An 18,432-nucleotide genomic window follows, 5' to 3' on the forward strand; every position below is an offset into this window, starting at 1 on the left:
ATGCCTTGATTTCGACGATCTGTGGGTAGGCGTGTTAAGTGCATTGATTCGGGTGTGGATTTTGACCTGCTAAAGAAAAACAAAGCACTCTGGCCTTGGCTTTTGGCCTTCAGTCACACTTGCAAATCTCAGACACATTTTCTGATGAGCTGTCTGGTTAAATGTTTTTCATGCGGAGAAATTACAGTATCAATTGAAAGTGACTTTATAGAGTGAGAAGAGAAAGCAGATGGGAAGGCGGAAGATGAGAAGAGACTCAAAGAAAGATGAATTGAGATTATCCTTTTGAGATGATACACTTATAACAGACATGGATTGTATTTATGGCTGGATTGCTTTTTCAGGGGAATGAGGAAAGTGCCATTTCAATATAATACAGACATTCATTCTGCTTTATATGGGTGAAATCTGAAAGCCTTTTCTTCTTTTTTTGTCTTTGTTCTTCCCTACAGATGTGCTGTGGACTGCAGATGATTTTCCCTCTTCCAGTTCAAATTCAGTGGCCAACAAAGACTGCATTTCTTACAGCTCTTGTTAACACTGAGCTCAGAAAGGCAAATCAGGTCCACAGCTAAACCACTGTCCCCATATTTCTGTCTGTTTGCCAACCTCCACTCTTCAGTCCATCACCATGACTTGCTTTCTGGCATCAGCTTTCCTTCTGGTTCTCCAGACATATGCCGCCCCACCAGAGTTTGTCCAGGCAGGGTTTGATATATCACTCGACCCCTTGGACCTTGATCCTGGACTACCAGCTAATGTCTCAGGAGATGTAACCTCTTCTCCGCCACCAGGAACTAGCAAACGAGCCCCACATAGTATCATTATTGGGGTACGCAAAGGAGGCACACGAGCGCTGTTGGAGATGCTGGACATACACCCTGAGGTTGCTGCTGCTGCCACCGAGGTGCACTTCTTTGACTGGGATGAGAACTATGCCAAGGGCTTTGAGTGGTACCGTGAGTTGATGCCCTACTCTTACCCACACCAGATCACAGTCGAGAAAACACCAGGTTACTTCACATCAGCCCTCGCCCCAGAACGCATCTGCGCCATGAACTCTTCCATAAAGCTGCTGCTGATCTTACGAGACCCAGCAGAGCGAGTCATCTCCGACTATACCCAGGTGTACTTCAACCGGCTGGAGAACCACAAGCCAGTGCAAGCCATTGAGAACCTACTAGTACGCAATGGAGCCCTGAATATCCGGTACAAGGCCATTCAGAGGAGCCTGTATGACGTCCATATGCGTAACTGGCTCCGCCACTTCCCGTTGGAACAGATACACATAGTGGATGGAGATGCTCTGATCCGTGACCCCCTCCCAGAGCTTCAGAAGGTGGAGCGCTTCCTTAACTTGCCTCCCAGGATAGTATCCTCCAATTTCTACTTCAACCAGACCAAGGGGTTTTACTGTATCCGAAGTGACGGACGAGAACGCTGTCTGCATGAGTCTAAGGGACGTCCTCACCCTGCCGTCAACAGCACTGTCCTCCAGCAGCTCCGCTCCTACCTACAGGAACACAACCGAACCTTCTTCAGGCTGGTGAAGCGCACCTTTGATTGGCAATAAAAACGAACCCAGATCACAAACTGGACTCAACTGAGCCACTACCTTTTCTGTGATGAGGACTTAAAGGGGGGCTATAAAGCACTTTACAGACATTTAACAAAAACCCTTTGAATAGCCTCTTAATAACTACTGTTGTGATCTCTGGTTTCAGCAAAGCAGTTCTATATTTACATGATAAGGCAAAAAATATGGGAAACTGTAACTAGAGGCGTAAAATTAAATGGAAGAACCTCTAAGCTTAATAAGTCATTCTCTCTGTACTGGAAGCGTTTAAGTGGTCAAATTGCAGTGGAAACAAGTTTATGAAACTGATGAACTTTTTTTCCCCTCTCTCTTGTTTGATATTCTTGTTCTTGATAATAAACTGTTCTGCATTCAAATGTACAAGAAAAGTGGCATGTTTCTATCTCTCTCCATTCCATTCTGGCCATCAAAAGCCCGTGAGCCCTCTAACCTGTGTTATTTAGGGAGTACACTGAGGTAGGCAGAGGCATTAGAATAAGCCTTTGATTTGCTGTGGTGGAAGGTAGACATTAATGCAAGGAAATGGGTACCCTGGAGCAGCGCTTTAGTAGTACAGGAATCACTAATAGCTTTGGACATTGAAGGTAGCCTGTGCCTGCAGCTAAATCAGTCAAATCTCCATAGTCAGCAAGCTCAAATCCACGGAGCTTCTGTTGCATTTTGCCGCTGCACTGTTCAACAATTTGCTCAGGTGTTAAATGTAGTCATTAAATTATATGCCTAACAGTGCTGTAAATCGTTTACAAATGATACAGTATCTGTGTAGATGCTTCTACATATGATCTCTTTCCTGAATCATACACAGCATGCAGTGTTCCCAGAAACAGCTCGTCGCCCTGTACACAACAGATAAACATGGGTCACGTTTCTTTCATTGATTAGGCTTTAAACAGCAGCCAAAGCTAAATCTCCACTGGGATCTGATATTCATGTGATCTCCCCGCTCTGTCTGCTGGAATAAGCACTACAGCCCTCCTGAGGCAAACAGTCACTGATGCTACGCTGGATATATATCCAGAACAGAACATTGGAGGAGGGTATAAAGCTGTGGGCTATATAGAAATATGCTGAATGAGTAGTGTAGTTCATGGGTGATTTGGGGTTCTGAATTATAATTAGAACTGGAAAATTACGAGTGTAGACAAATTTAGTTTGATGACAAAGTTGGTGCTAAATTAAATCACTCTTAACTCATTCAACTCAGGGACTTTTCTCCCTTCCGCTCACCAGGGGGCACCTGGACCCCAGAGTAACTCCTGAGGGCTTGGTGTGAGTTAATGTGTCTGGACATGCTCTTTCTAGCATCCCTTCTGACAGGGCAGGCACAGGTGAAGAGCCTGTGACAGTTACCCTGTGACCCTGTAACCCTGGACGCCGCCTGTCTGCTCCAGTATGTATCACCCAGCCACTCATCTGGAAGATAACGAACTGTCCTACGGCACAGGCAGCCTCGCACACCGACACATAAACACACACAGTACCGATCATTCCCAAGGTGTTACACTGGCGCAGCACTGTGTTTCCATTAAGCAGGTGGGCAGGAAGGACAAAAGGGCATGTTTTGCTTACAATATGAGTACACGCTGAACAAATTCCCATTTATAGCCTTTATTTGTTTGAGGCAAAGTTGACTGAGTGTGCTTGCTGGGAGCTGCATAGTGCATCTGTAGCTGTCTAATCCTGGACTCTGAGGAGCTGCAGCTGAGCAATTTAAGAATAGGGATATTTTTATCAGGAAATCCCCTGATGTTTTTATCATTGCAACAAATGCAACAACATGACTCTTTTATGGAATTCTATAGCAGTTAGTATTTATACAGTAAGCTATGTCTAGCCTTGAGTATGCAGACTTTTTTGTAGGATACTCCACTGTTGGTTTTGGCGTGTTCCTGGGATTTGTAGATGATAATAAAACTGTGAAATAATGCTGACGTGCTAAATGTATCCAAGTGTTATTCTTATTGTATACATATACAGTAAAACCACTGTGGGAATTCTGGTCTTTGCTGTGATATCTGCAAACACGAGTGAACAATCATGTCAACAGCTCTGCTAGCACTGTCTCGACCTTTAGCACACTGGGCTAAACAACAGCATGCTAATATTCTCATAATAACACTAACATGTTAATACTTGGCAGTTGTATTGAGGCTGAATAATACATTTTGCCCTGATGGTGACATGGCTAAAAGATTAAGGGATCCCCAAAGGTAGGGAACAATATTTGTATGAAATGTAATGGCAAGCCAAAATTTCACTTTAACCTTTTAACATTCTTCCCTTTTCTACTGAAAAAGACTAAAATCTTGGAAGCATCTTGTTAGCTGATTCTCTTATGGTAAAAACAGTGTGCAGCGTCTCATGAATTTATTTGTTTGTTCCCCTATAGATGACAACTATTGGTAAAAATAACGGTTTGCTGTGTACACCTTTCTATCACAAAGTGAACCATTGTTGCTTTGGTGTTGGTATTTTAAAATAGTTCACATCGTTCAAATTGTGAAGCTTTTTGCTTTTAAATAATGTACAGTTTGTTTCAGAATGGGAAGATGCCAATCACAGACTTTAGATAAAAGATAGACAGTTGGTTTGAAAGTAAAGCAAAGATGCTGGTGCTCTAAATCTGAATTCTTTCCAACAACCAGCAGGGGGCGACTCCTGTGGTTGCAAAAAGAAGTCCAAACGCATCTGTAAGAACATGACCTTACTTCTCACTTGACCGAGGTAAGCATTTTCCTAATGCTTTTATGGTTTAAGTCATTAGTTTTAAGTCTCCTTCAGTACAGCAACATGTTTATTTAGTAAATCATGTTCCCATTTAGATTAAAATAGGTGATAAAGCAGGATGTTTTAAAGTGGGACTGCTGTGGGAATAACAAATGTCGTCTGTATTGATGGAAGCAGTGTCGTAGAATTGTCGTGTGTTCACTGCTTCAATCTGAAGCCACAAATTGTAGATATAGATTTGTGTTAATGAAAATTTAGCTGTGCAGCAAGTCATTTACCCAATGAGCTATTCTGAGTATACTTTTCTGTTTGAATCTGGTATAGTATGATGCAAATCATTTAAAACCTTGACACTAACAGGTTTCTTTAACTAATGGCTACTATTGAGTTAGTTACTTATCACTGCATGTCTTTGATAACTGCCAACCTCGGGCGTAATTAAAGGTTTGAGGGGTGGTCTGGAGCAATCTGCTGTCGATGTTTTGGCTGGTCTTGTCATCCTAGAAGCCTCTAATGATCTGTCTGGGATTGTGATTGATGAAGCACTTAGCATCGAATCAAAGCGCATGGAACACTCGCTGCTTGCTAAGCTGTTTGCAAACTAACAGCCACTATATTTACGTGATACAAGTCTATTACAAAGGTGTCCTTGATGTGAATTAATGGACTGCTTGCCAACATCAGAAGCAGAATCTAAGGCACATCAAGAGTTGATTGACACGGCACAGCAGATATACATAAACTACAAACAGCATGGGTCAGTGAATAGGGCTGCTGTACAATAAGGAGCAGGAGTCTGTTTCTTCTCCTCTTTCACCCATCAACACTACAGCATATGCAATGTTTCTAGAGGTAATTAACTGCACTGAATGCTTTACTATTTTAATGATACACCCTTTTTCATAGGATTTCAAAAATAATCTTATTTCCAACAGAATGAGTATTTTTGTCCTTATTTCTCTGTTCAATTCACAACTATTCCACAGTTGTGCACACAGGTGTGGCCATCTGGACGATGCCTCTGAGCTCTCATCACTATAAAATCATCTCTAAAACATCAAGGTGGCTCTTTTTCAGGATGAAAAACACATTCCTCCAGCAAAGACATCACCCAGCAGTGACGAGGCGTTTTTGTTTGTTTTTTTATATGTTGCTGGCTCAGATACAAGAAGCCTGTGGGAAATGATGCGCACTGTATATCCAACAATACCATACACAAAAACGCAAACCTCTGAAGCCTTTTCACATCTTGCTTGATCAGAAAAGAAACAATGAACCTAAATCAAATGAGATCAGGGACCCAACATGTTTCCCAAAATACCCATTGGATTATCCAAAACACAAAAGGCTCAGAAACATAAAAACTGCAGATAAATGCGCTTCTTGCATACATTTTAAAGGCTTTGCTCACTTTTTGTGATTACTTATTCATTTGTTTGTTGATTTATTTTTCATTGCCTCCGGTGCAGAGGGCATGTGTTTGATGTGCTCCCATGGCAGCCTTTACTTAAAGGGGAAGGAAGGCTGCTGCTGCATTCAGGTCAAAGGGAGGAGAAAGAGACATGTCTGCTTATTCGTGGCTGCATTGTAAAAGCCTCTGATTAATCCTTTGAGATACTGAAAAAAAAAGATATTTAAAAAAAATAAAAAAACGAACCTAAGGTGAGATCAGGGCTACGAATGCAAAGCTGATTGTAAAAACTCAACGCAGGCATGTGTGAGAGGTGGTAACAAGAAGCACAACTTCTACATGCTAATGTTCCCTCCAGCACTCTGATAGTTGACCTCTTGCTGTTCTGTAAGAGACAGATTGTCAATAGGGTCACTGGTGTAGTATTTCTTCACTCCTCTGAACTAACTCCTTTTACCACCAGTCACTACTCCAACCTTCACGTTTAATAGGAAAAAACACACTTCCTGTGCAAGTGAACACTCCTGTACACACTCAGTGAAATTAGACATATTCTGGGATTCTATATTCTAGTTGTAAATATGAATTAGAGTCATTGACTGCAAATACATATAGACAAAGTCTCCTGGAAAGAGAAATAAGGCAACTTCATGAACTAAAAGGGAGTCCACTTGCCCTCTACTGAAGCACTTAAGATTATTAGGGCGAGCCAGGGTCATTGTGCATTCAGTTTTCGAGGGTGCACATATTCACAGTTCTATTGAAAGTCTACATTAATCACACAAATTTACTTGAAACACTGTTTTCTAATTGAAAGGAATACAGTCTAATACACATTTTAAATTTATGATTTTAATGTACAATTTTTGCTGAGAATGTTTCTGAGAGGTGTTTGTTCAGATTTATGGCCATTTTGGAACTGAGCTACAGATACTGATACAGGACTACAACTATTCTGTCCATCTAATTTGTATAAATGAGGGTAAGCTAAATGATAGAAACACACCCCTCCCCCAGTATATTTCAACAACACCACTACATTTTGCAAATACCCATAAAGCTGACAGCTCCAACAAAGGTAGGATGAATTGTGAGACTGGTTGTATTAGACTGCATTAGTTTTAATTAAATGTACCTAATAAACTGGCTTCGAAGTGTAGATCTGATCTCCAGAGAAATCTGTTTATTCATTCTCCAGTAGTCGAAAAAAAAAATCTATTATTGACCTGGATGTAAGAGACAAAGCCTAAAAGCTCCCACATATCTCATTAACACTTTAATTATTCATGTTCACAATGCTTTTAATAGCAATATTGAACAAGAAAATGTTGGTGAAAGGGCTTTTTACTCAGGGTGATGGCAGGTTAGCTTGCCAACACTGCTCTGCTCAATGAAGAAAGTTACCATTCTGAGCATGTAGGTTCATTTGTATTTACTATAGTGAACAATAGCAGCTGGAAGCTAAAAGACCAACAAGGAAATAGATTCTGAATATTAAAGAACAGCCTCAGGTCAAAACCAAGTTTTTCACCTTGTTAACGTGTTCATATGGTGTTTTTTTTTATGCTGGAAGACACAGCATTAGTAAAATAAGCAGTCAGCACCATGGCTTAGTATTTCCACCTTGAAGCGAAAATGTATTGATGAGTCTCAGAAGCATGGATTCAGACTTAGTCTTTCATATACACTACCGCTCAAAAGTTTGGGGTCACCCAGAGTATTTCATGTTTTCCATGAAGACTCACACTTTTATTCATGTGCTAACATAGCGGCACAAGAGTTTTCTAATCATCAATTAGCCTTTCAACACCATTAGCTAACACAATGTAGCATTAGAACACAGGAGTGATGGTTGCTGGAAATGTTCCTCTGTACCCCTATGGAGATATTCCATTAAAAATCATCTATTTCCAGCTAGAATAGTCATTTACCACATTAACAATGTCTAGACTGTATTTATGATTCATTTAATGTTATCTTCATTGAAAAAAAGGATTTTCTTTCAAAAATAAGGACATTTCTAAGCGACCCCAAACTTTTGAACGGCAGTATATAAGACACCTAAGAAACCAATCCTGTTAACTTGCAGTGTGGGACTTTCATTATTCTTCATCACAATCGGTTTCCAGTTTAAAAATGTCTGGCTGAATTACTCATTCATTACAACTTGCCATTGTGTACCATAGCATAGTGTTCGAGTAGAGTCAGTCAGGATAGAATTTTCTTCATGGAACAAAGACAAGAAAAAAACTTCTGAATGCATATCTTGGAAACACAGAGAGTAATGTTTTGGATACAGATTACTATGATTTTGATTAACAGAAAACTTTCTAGATTGCACCAACAGTACCAAAAATGGACAAGCTATGACAACTGACAGCCAAACACGACTGACACAAAAGTAATAGAAATTTGTCAAACTGGTAGGGGCATAATGTAAACCTACAGTATTGTTACATTACCCGGGAGCAGTAAGAATTGAATACAGAACAGAATAACACAGTAGAAGTAGCAAGTCCTCCCACTTTTAAACTTCATATAAGGTCAATAACTTCAAAGACTGAACTTGCACCTATATTCTATTTAACACTAAACGATGTAAACAAACTCCACAACCATTCTATTTGTGATACCCTAAGAAGACGTGGATCTTCCTTTTTAGTGTCACTTCACACTCAGTGCTCCATCTCTCCATATGTCTGAGTGCTGATGCAGCATATAGACTTTGTGTCTGCTTTTGAGGCTCCAGTCACTTTTCTCCCTCAGTCTCTTTTATCCCTCAGTCCTCCCCAGCAGCTCTTGTCTATTCAAATCAAGGGCTGGCGGAACAGTGCCAGAAGGCATTTCACTCTGGAATATGAAATCTACTCTCCTTTGGGTGTACAGTAGAACCCCGAGTCCTCGCTCTGATTCCTTCACATCCAAACAATAACAACAGTCAGAGAGCACAACTGTGGCATCACATTTCACTGCTGGCTTCCAGCAGCCGGGGCCCACAGGAGCTAAGTGTCACACAATTGCTATTTCCAGCCATAGCAGCGAGAGGCAAGAGGGACCCGACCAAAGCTAGAAGGACTCTCTGCATTCCCTTGAAGTCTGTCAGTCATTTTTTTTTGTTTCGCTTTCTCTGTCAGCTGGGACTCCAGCAAGTGCTGGATGCTTAACGCCTCTTTCATTCATTCATCTTCTTTTTCTGTAGTTTTTTCATGGTTGCTTGACTACAGCACTTCAGGGGGGAAGGTGACATTTTGACTCTGCTAATTTTTCAATGTCGACCCTCATCACTGTCTGGATTTCGTTGTTTCAAGCTCTCTGTGAGCCTCCTGAAAGGGTGCACGAGGTTCTTATTTTTAGAACATTAATTTATGTTACACAAATTAAGCATGCTTCACAAGTGACTCGGGCACCTTCCTATTGCTAATGCATTTTAAAGCAGCGCCTGTGCGTTGCCCCATTTGCAGGCAAGTACAGAGATGTGAAGATAAAGTGTGTTCAAAGGGATAGCACAGACTTGAGAGGAAACGATAACATCAGCTCAGTCCCCCTGAAGTCCTCTATAAAGTGAACAACATACCCCTCGGGGTGGTTGCTAATCCACCAGCCTTGTGGCAGCTCAAACAGGTAAATAAGCCAAACGGAGGAAGAAGAAGAGAAGCTAGGAAACAAACAACCCCTCAGCATCACTTCTTGAAAATGAATCCAAAATTATTATTTTATGTACAACACTGACATTGGACTTATTTAAAATACTACTATATACTACTATATACTACTATACAATACTCCCATTCAGCCTCCTGCTAAACACTATATTTAGGGCAGACAGAGGGGCAAAGCCTTTCAGATCCTTTTGGAAGTGTTTCATTGTTTAATCAGGATGCAATAACAGAAAATAATATCCAAGGAATCCAAAATGACATGCAAATTGCATTTCATAAAATCTAGCAATTATTCAGATGAAGTATCTGCAACATACTGAAACCTGCAGAAGACAGGATTCTTAGTCTTGTCATTTAGATGACACCACAAAGAGCTATGCAGAGAAGAGACTCTCATCATTCCTCTGTGGGTGGTGCACATTTACAATATTTGCCAAAAATTCAATTTTGCCGTCAGGTGTGACTGGAGTGAAATCTTCTTTCCCTGCACTGACATAAAAAACTGTCTGCTTAACAGCAGTCAGCATGTGATCTGCAAAAAGCTGGACTCACCAAAGTTAGACATTTTGCCTCTCTTTCCCTTTGGCATCGTTTGGTATCAGAGCAGCCAGGTTGTGCTGTGCACAGTCTGCTGATGTTGGTAGTTTTTTTTTTTTCGAGGATGTTTAAATTCAAACACTTTAAACTTTTATCTGCTCTTGCCATTTGGAGCTACTAACGTGTAAAGCTCCAGATTCTAGCTTTTGTCGTGCACATTTTTAGCATTGCATATTACTTTTAAGCAAAATTATTTAAGTTTTTTTTTCTAAATGCCTGAAATGAAAAGATTAATTCATCAGGAAATAAATGCAATGTTACTGTTATAGATAGAGGTTTTACTGCTACAGCCTTGCTTGATTCGGTATGACCAGCTTATTATGGAAGTTACTCAACACGCACTTTACTGTAATGAAATGATACACACAAGTTCAAACATTCTGACAGACACTTTCTCAATTCTCAAATTTTACATATATATATATATATACATAAATATATATGTAAAATGTGAGTGTATATATATATATATATATATAAAAATAAAAAACTCACTGTTTATTGGAGAGTCTAATAAGGCATATTCTAACCTATCACACACGCAGAATGGTTATAAATTGAACCATGAAGAAAAATTCACTAAATACAACAAAAGTATGTTGGATTAGAATTGCTGACTTCATCTTTAAGGCCTTGAGTTAAGAAAAGTGTATTATCTGTGTAGTTACAGTTTTGTTGCTAAATCTAATAAAAAAAAAATAAGTCCTTTCTGTTTATAAAATAGTTGAGTTCTAAACCTTATCTGAAAAAAATTACCACTATTTCAATATAATATTATTAAGTAGGAACTGCCTTTCTAATCCAAGACCATGAAATAGCTTTACTGAACTGCTTTAGAAATACACCAACCTCTTTGAATAAAATTAACTCCTGTACAGACAATAATGACTGGATAGGAGATATTTGCAGTGCAGCCCTCAGTTTGGGTTATTTGCTATTTGCTAAAGATCAATATGGTGGATGTTTAGATGAATTGCCAAATAGGCTACTCTGTTCACATCTGAAATGTCATTGTTTTGGTATGTTCTATTTCCTCTGTGAGGTAATAAAATAGCGACTCAGTCTGTACTCAGTAGGTGAAAACCTTCACATTTACTCTTTTGACCACCCAGTGTTCTGGTTGATTACTGTTACAAATTATGCTCCTAGTACATGTCCTTACTAGGAGTTTATGACAATAGCTGGAAATTGTTTGCTCCAAATTCACCCAAGAGGGTGTTTTCCTTTCAGTCAGAATGCCTTTTTCAGTTTGACCTCCCCTGACAGAATCCGAGGGGTCGCCATTATCATGCATATAAACATGTTGTCCATTTACGCTCCCTTGCACATAGCTCATTGATTCAGAAATTAGGAGCATTTTGCACACACATACACATGCAATTTTAATGAGTTTCCACCTCAGCCAATAAGAGCAGTGTATATGTGTGTGAGTGGTGGATGGGAATGGAGGCATATAGCTGGTCAACTTGAACACAGCCTTGTTAAAAAGTCAATTAAAGAGAAACAAAGAAGGAGCGGGAGAAAAGAATTGTTTCTCCTCGCAGCTGTTTTTGCTTGCAAGGCGGCTAGCAGCCTTAGCGAATGAGTGCAAGGATTATTTATAGGCAGAGCCTGGCTCTGTGAAGGGAAAGAAGTCTGAGTCCATGATTATGACTTTCTTTTCTGTGGAATTCAACATCAAACCCAGTTGTTGCAAAGTACAATTTCACACTTGCTCTCCAATCTTCTCCAGTCCTCCTGAGAAAAGAGTTTCTAAGTGCCTCAAAATTGTTAAGCTGTGGCAGGTTTTGACAATGTATGGCTGTGGAGATAATCTAAGACAAACATACACTTTAGATGATGAAGCTGCGTATGCTGCACTTTAAATTCAATCACCAGAGGCATCCAAAGACACTTTCAGGGACAGGGAGTGTAGCAGAAAGGGCAACTTGGACAGAGCAGCTATAAATCTGTCAAATATTTTCCCTCAGTCAGTAGTCACTAGTAATCTATGGGAGGAAAAGGTGTTTATGCCCCATGAGTAATCTTTTGAACATATCTCTGTAACTGTGCAGCAATAATTCTCTATTTTTTAATAGAAAAAATTATTAATCCAATATCTTGGATACAATAGCCATTTCAGTCTAAACAAAACAATAATTGAACTGTGCAGAAAACCCACATCCCGTGGGGCTGAAACAAAAGTGAATTAATCCCAACTCTTGGCTGTTTCGTTCTGCTAGGTGTCCACTGCCTCCTCTTTCATCCTCGGTCCTCTCAGAGTTCAGAGCTGACATGTTGATGGAGCAGAAAAAGAGAAGCAGATAGTGAGCTGTAATTGCTGGCCTGTGGATGTGCACAGGGAGGCTGCTCCTCTCTATGAGCATAGAGGGCACTGGCACTTCAGTTCTAGTGTAAGCATTGCTAGCATAGTTACAATGACAAAGCAAAAAATGTTGATGTTCAGCTAATGTCTGAGGTACTGTAAGCATGTTGGCATGCTAACATTTGCCATTTTGTTGTACCCAATAAGCACAGTCTACTTCAAGGTCTCCTCCCAGTTGGATATACCAAGAAAAAACTCCAAAGGAAGGGTCTGGAGGCATCTTAATCAGATGCTCAAACCATCTCAGCTGGTTCTTTCGCTGAAGAAGCAGCAACTCTGAACTTTTAATGTCAAGGATGAAGGTAATCTCAGGGCATCAGGGCATGCAATGTTTGAGCTCCTTACTCTATCTCTAAGGCTGAGCTCAGCCACCCCATGGAGTAAGCTCATTTTGGCTGCTTGTATCCATAATCTAGAGCTCATGGGCATTGGTGAGGGTTGGAATGCAGATCATATGGTAAGTTGACAGTTTTGTTTTCCAGCTTAGCTCCCTCTTTACCACAACAGTCTGGTTAGACACTGGCATTAATGGTGAGACTGCTCTACTGTAATCTGTCGTCCATCTTATGCTTGGTTCCTGTCACTTTTAACAAGATCTTGCAATACTTTAGCTCCTTCATTTAGGGAAACAAACCACCACAACCCAATGGAAGCAATCCACTAGTAACATGAAGAGAGCCATGGCCTCAGATTTGGAGGCGCTGATCGCTAAAGTTATTACAACTTATCCTGAGGATGGCATAACTGCTTTTTCCTGGTTTTATGGCAATCCATCCATTAGCTGTTGAGCCACAAGTTCCATCCTCATTGTGCTGCTAGAGTAAAAGTAGGGTAATCTTCAAATTCTCTAAAATTCATCAAGAATGTCAGTACAGAATTCCATAGAAATCCATTCAACTGTTTTTATTTCAATCTGGAACGAGGTGGTGACTTGACCATCTGGCACTGGCATTGAATAGCTGGCTAAAATTATACTGAATCCTACCATATTAAAGAAAAACATTTAAACTTTGTTGATACCGATATTTTGAAGAGCAACCCCAGGCTGAGAAGCAATGTTTTATTCTCCTCTTGTTGCACCCGAACCCAGCAGTGATGTCGGCATGTACTGGCACACCCTGGAGTACATTTGCACATCACTGCTGCAAGATTAAATGTTCAACCACTCAGATTGAACAAAAACTACAGCTACATTTCATTTGCTCTAATTTAACCATTCAGCATTTGTCGAACAATAGTGGAGTGATCTGAATAACTTTACCAAATTAAAAGCTGTAAAATGCTTTTCAGAGTTACCCAGATGGCCTGGATCAGCTTCATGAGACAGGACACAGGTGGCTGGACTTTGTAACAATCACTTACACAACCTGTGATGGTGTCTGTTTCTTACCCAGGTGTTTGGAAGCACTTGGCAAGAATTCTAAAAAATCTGGGACTTCAATTCAGTTATCGGCCTATGGCAACATAACTAAGGGATGCTTCAGGGTTACCTGAGCCAGCACCAACTATAAGCTTTATCAAAAAGGAAAGTTTTAAGCATAATCTTTAAAGCACAAAGGGTATCTGCCTGTTGAACACAAATAAGGCCATTTGTTGTGCTTTTTTTCATCAGACAATATGCCCAAAGTGCTTTTCACATTTGCATGCTTTTAAAAAAATCCATGATGTAATTAATACAAGAGCAATTTCTTTTAGGGATAATTTTTACTTCTTTTTTTCTTGAATGTTCCCATCAAAGATCACCTTGACTGAAAGTACTTCAGATCTTTTGATGTTCTCAATTAGAGGAGGGCCGTGAAGCAGATTTTCTCCAAAATGTTAATATCGGAAAGGCTTTTTGGCATCGGGGAGCTGTACTATTCAATCTATTAATGAATACGAGATAATTAATGCCGTATAATTACAAACTCAGATTTTGGCCCACAATTTGAATTAATTGAATAGATTAAGTATTAACCCCAACCTTGGTGGAAAATGACTTGAAAAGAAAGTTAATGAAGAAGTGGAGAGAATCTGGTCTGAAGATGAGAATATGCATATTTTAAGTGAAATACTGATAATGTCACACAGAGCTACTTCAATGGGAAGAAAAATGCCATTGCCTCTTCTAGTTTAAGCTGTTTACGCTCCACTGGGACCACTGAAGATGTTTGAACTCATCCCATAAAGGGGTTTAGATAAATGGCTGGATGGCACGCGAACCTCTACTTTTTCAAGAAGGTTATTATGATCCAGTTTTTTCCAGTGTCGTTACACTATTTATAAATCATGCAAATTCATCTACAATGTTTCCACAGTGAAGAGCATTCCAGAAGGTCAGGGTTATGCAACACACTGCACATTCTTCCACAGTTTTACTGAATATGAGTCCATGAGGCTTTAAAAGAACTTCTTGCCCTCTTTCAACTCAAATGGCAAAGATGGAACATGTATAAATTAAAATATATTTGCATGGCCTCACTGCACATTTGTTACTTCAGTTATAATTGTGGTTCTATTTGTTTTTAAGATTTCAGTCCTAGTCGATTTACCCGCACCCATGATTAATGCTGCAAATGTGGTTTAAAACTAAATCCGACACTGACTGAGCAGCTGCTCTGTCAGAGATGCAACACATATGCAGTACTGTGTGTATTTGTTTGCCAATTTTTGCACATGCCAAAAAGTAAGCTGGGCCCATGTACTGTATGTAAGTCAAGATGTTTGTACTGCATTCCACAACCTTTGCCATTTTCACTGGTTGTACTTACTACTTGCTCTTTAGTTTCTGTCATGTCACAATTAACTCTTCTTCTTGATAAAGTTTCCATCATGTTTTTCAGTGCACCTTTGTGGAACATGTGTCTATGTAGGAAAAACACCTGGTAGTAATATGTACAGCAGTGTATGAAAGTTTGAGGTTCGCAGTTGAAGTCTGTGGGTATTAACACAGAAGTCATGAACTGGACTTTACTTCCTTGCAAAACTGAAAAAATGCTTTCATACAGTTCTGGTATGGTGTTAGAAGGTCAGCAGTGAAATCACTATTGGGTTACATTCAAGCTTAGTTTCCTGTGAACCCTTCAACCTAGGTAGGTATTCAGTTTGGGAATGAATGACTCTGTATTTGCTAACAAAAACTATTAGAGCTAAATGCTAAATGTATGCACTAAAGCAAAAACAAGAAAGAAACAGCCATTAGTAGAACAAATATTGGCTTAGTTTGCATAAAAATCTTTAGGCCTAAATGTTAATTTAGTTTAGTTTCTTGCAGTCAGAACACAATTTTGGCTAAAACGTCAAGACAATAATGTCTTGTGCCAACAAGCATTATCATACAAATGACCATTCTGCTATACTGTAAAGCAGCCCCATTCAATTAGCGGCCCGCGGGCCACATGCGGCCCGAAAGCAACCCTCGAGTGGCCCTAAAGCAACTGCCGAGTGATTGGGACTTGGGTCCGAGAAAAAAATGAAAAACATCTTTCAGTAACACTGACAAGTTCTTACAAAAATTCCAACATTATTGCAAACATTGAATGCAACACTTACCGTAACCTAGCAACTTAACCCACAATGCATTGTGTTGAGGAGACGCGTTTGAAAAGTTAACATTAGCAGTTCTATACAGGCGAAAATAGCGGCATGACTTTTGCTACCCTGAAACGACAAATCGGCGAGGAAAACCGTCGGTTTAATCCTGCGTGGACTGACAAGTATTTATTTATTTACCACCAAGTCCGAACGCCAAACCAATGCGTTTACTCTGCAACGAGTGCTTTGCAGCGCTGAAAGATTATAATGTCCGAAGACACCACATTGAAAAACATGCCGCGTTTCGGACAAACTTTCCCGAGGGATGTCATGAGAGAGCGGCTATAATTCAGAGTTTGACTGCATCTTACAACCGGAGCTGTACTACAATGAAGCGGACCTGCACACCTCAGGAAAGGGCCACGAAAAAGAGGCCGTTCACAGACTCAGAAACTGTGAAGGACTGCATGTTGGCTGTCGTGGATGAAGTTTTAACGGACGGTAAAGTTAAGACGAGTGTGACATCTGCTATCAAACAGGTCTGACACGTCAAACATTCTCGCCACAGATGTCTTCGAGACATGGTAAGTGCAACAAAGCAGCGTGCTGTAGCAGACACTAAAGGTAGTTTTATGTATTTATGTGACTATTTTCTGTTCACTTATTATAAGTTTAATATTTAAGAAAGACATTTTGTTTTGACAGTTATTTCACTTAGTTGCACTTTATTATGCACTTTGATGTCAGCTTTACTTCGTTTCAAAGGGATAGTAACTATCACTGTGCCTACTGTTTATTTTTTTGATTATATGCACTGAAGATGTGACTGTCTCAGATGAGACCAAATATGGACAGGGACAAACTTTGTTTTTTGTTATTTCAAAAGAAGAAACATGTCTCAAGTTCTGAAAAGTTACTGTTAAGCAAGTTACTTTTTAATGCACTTTGAGATGTGACCAAAACAAAAGACGGTGTTTCTAATCGGCACTTAGTTTTTATGTACATATGCACCTTAACGTGCTTATATTTACCTATCAAAAGGTGTTGAAGTTGTGTGTTTGAAATGTAAAATTTAAAGAAGCAGTATTTCAGCACAGGTTTAGTTTAAGTACTGCTCTTCTATTGTGTTTATGTCCTTTTGGATGTGGCAATACGTTAATAAACATCCAGTGTGTTTGTTATCTTATCTGTTTGTGTTTATTTTAAATGGTTAACTTTGCTCACTGTCTGCTAAAAACGTCCGGCCCAGCTCATGTTCTTAGTCCGAAAATCCGGCCCGAGTCAATTTTTAATTGAATAGCCCTGGCATACGGGCTTTGGTGATATTGTTGCAAAATGGTTTACCTCTTATGTCACATTGAGATGTCAAGTCTTTGAGTCACAGCCCTAGGTGGATGCGGTGCTCAAAGGGTCCATATTGGGGTCTCTTTTAATTCTTAGAAGTATTAATGGCAGCTGCTGTGAAATGTAAGCTGCTTTTTGCAGTAGTTCTCAACTGAAAGAAAGAAGACTGAATGAGCTCACCAAAATGAGGTTCAAAGTTGAAATGTCAGCTAAAAAGAATACCAAGATTCTTAAGATTTTCTTAATGTTGCTAGTGAGGAGGTCAATATACTCTAGTGACTGACCTCGTGAGTATGACTATTAGGGCTGATAACAAGGAGTTCATGTCTGTCAGGATTGAGATGGAAGAAAATCTGAGACATCCAGTTTGTATCAGATGCTAGACAGCCACGAAGGGTATTAAGGTTATTGAGGTTATTGGGTTGAACCAATAAGTAAAGCTGCACTGTCGGACAGCTGCATTGTCCGATCATTGGCATGGCAATGATAAGAAATAATACTAGAAGAGCAGAGGGAGGAAGGATCCACTGCAAACATTACAGTGCCAAACACCACAGGACTCCCTTAGAGGTCAAGTGTTCATGTCCCGATGGCTCAGAGTTGTTTTGGTGGCAAGAGAACCAACACGATGTTAGGCAGTTGTGCTCGGTGTATGCCGCTGTCACGTCTTTGATGAGCTCACTGAGTATGTTTAAAAGCTTCTTCATGTAAAACGGTGAACACGGAGGTTTGTTTTCCCTTCTCCACTCAATCTTTCTATATTCCCCTCTGTGGAATCATCTATCTAAGGAGATGGGCTGGCTACAGGTGTAGAGCTGGATTACTTGGAGTCACAGCATGAAAGCAAAGAGAAGAACCCATTAAACCAATTTATAGTCATTGATTTTGAAAATTGTAGGAATTATCTTGGACATCACAGAGATAGCTGAAAGATCGCTGTAAAAACCTGTTTGCTAAGTGTTTATTAAAGATGCAAGCCTGTGTAGCTAGTGTTTAAGAAGTACACCCTGACTGTTGAACCATGTCAAAAATTATACATTTATGATCAGAGACTAAGACTGTCATGTGTATGAGGTTAAAGTCAGGCCAAGTGTAACAACAGCATGTAGGGTGTGTCCACAGTGATGTGTGGGGCCAGAAACATATTGCACTCGGTCATATCATTTTGTACAAATTTAGAAAATCTGTAGAGAGGGAATTAGAGGGATCATGAATGTGA

The 18,432-nt window shown here is 39.9% G+C and overlaps 1 protein-coding gene across 1 annotated transcript in view; it reads left to right on the forward strand.

Annotated features, from left to right (window-relative positions):
• Window positions 1–1,953, forward strand: part of hs3st1l1 (heparan sulfate (glucosamine) 3-O-sulfotransferase 1-like1) — a 30,306-nt gene extending 28,353 nt beyond the window's left edge. Inside the window, exon 2 of the mRNA XM_055018999.1 lies at window positions 453–1,953. Coding sequence (XP_054874974.1) covers window positions 632–1,573 — 942 coding nt within the window. The 5' untranslated portion in view covers window positions 453–631 and the 3' untranslated portion in view covers window positions 1,574–1,953. The remainder of the gene's footprint in view (window positions 1–452) is intronic.
• The last annotated feature ends 16,479 nt before the right edge of the window (window positions 1,954–18,432 follow it).

Source organism: Amphiprion ocellaris, chromosome 16 (genome assembly GCF_022539595.1).
Source record: "Amphiprion ocellaris isolate individual 3 ecotype Okinawa chromosome 16, ASM2253959v1, whole genome shotgun sequence".
Classification (NCBI taxonomy): Eukaryota; Metazoa; Chordata; class Actinopteri; family Pomacentridae; genus Amphiprion; species Amphiprion ocellaris.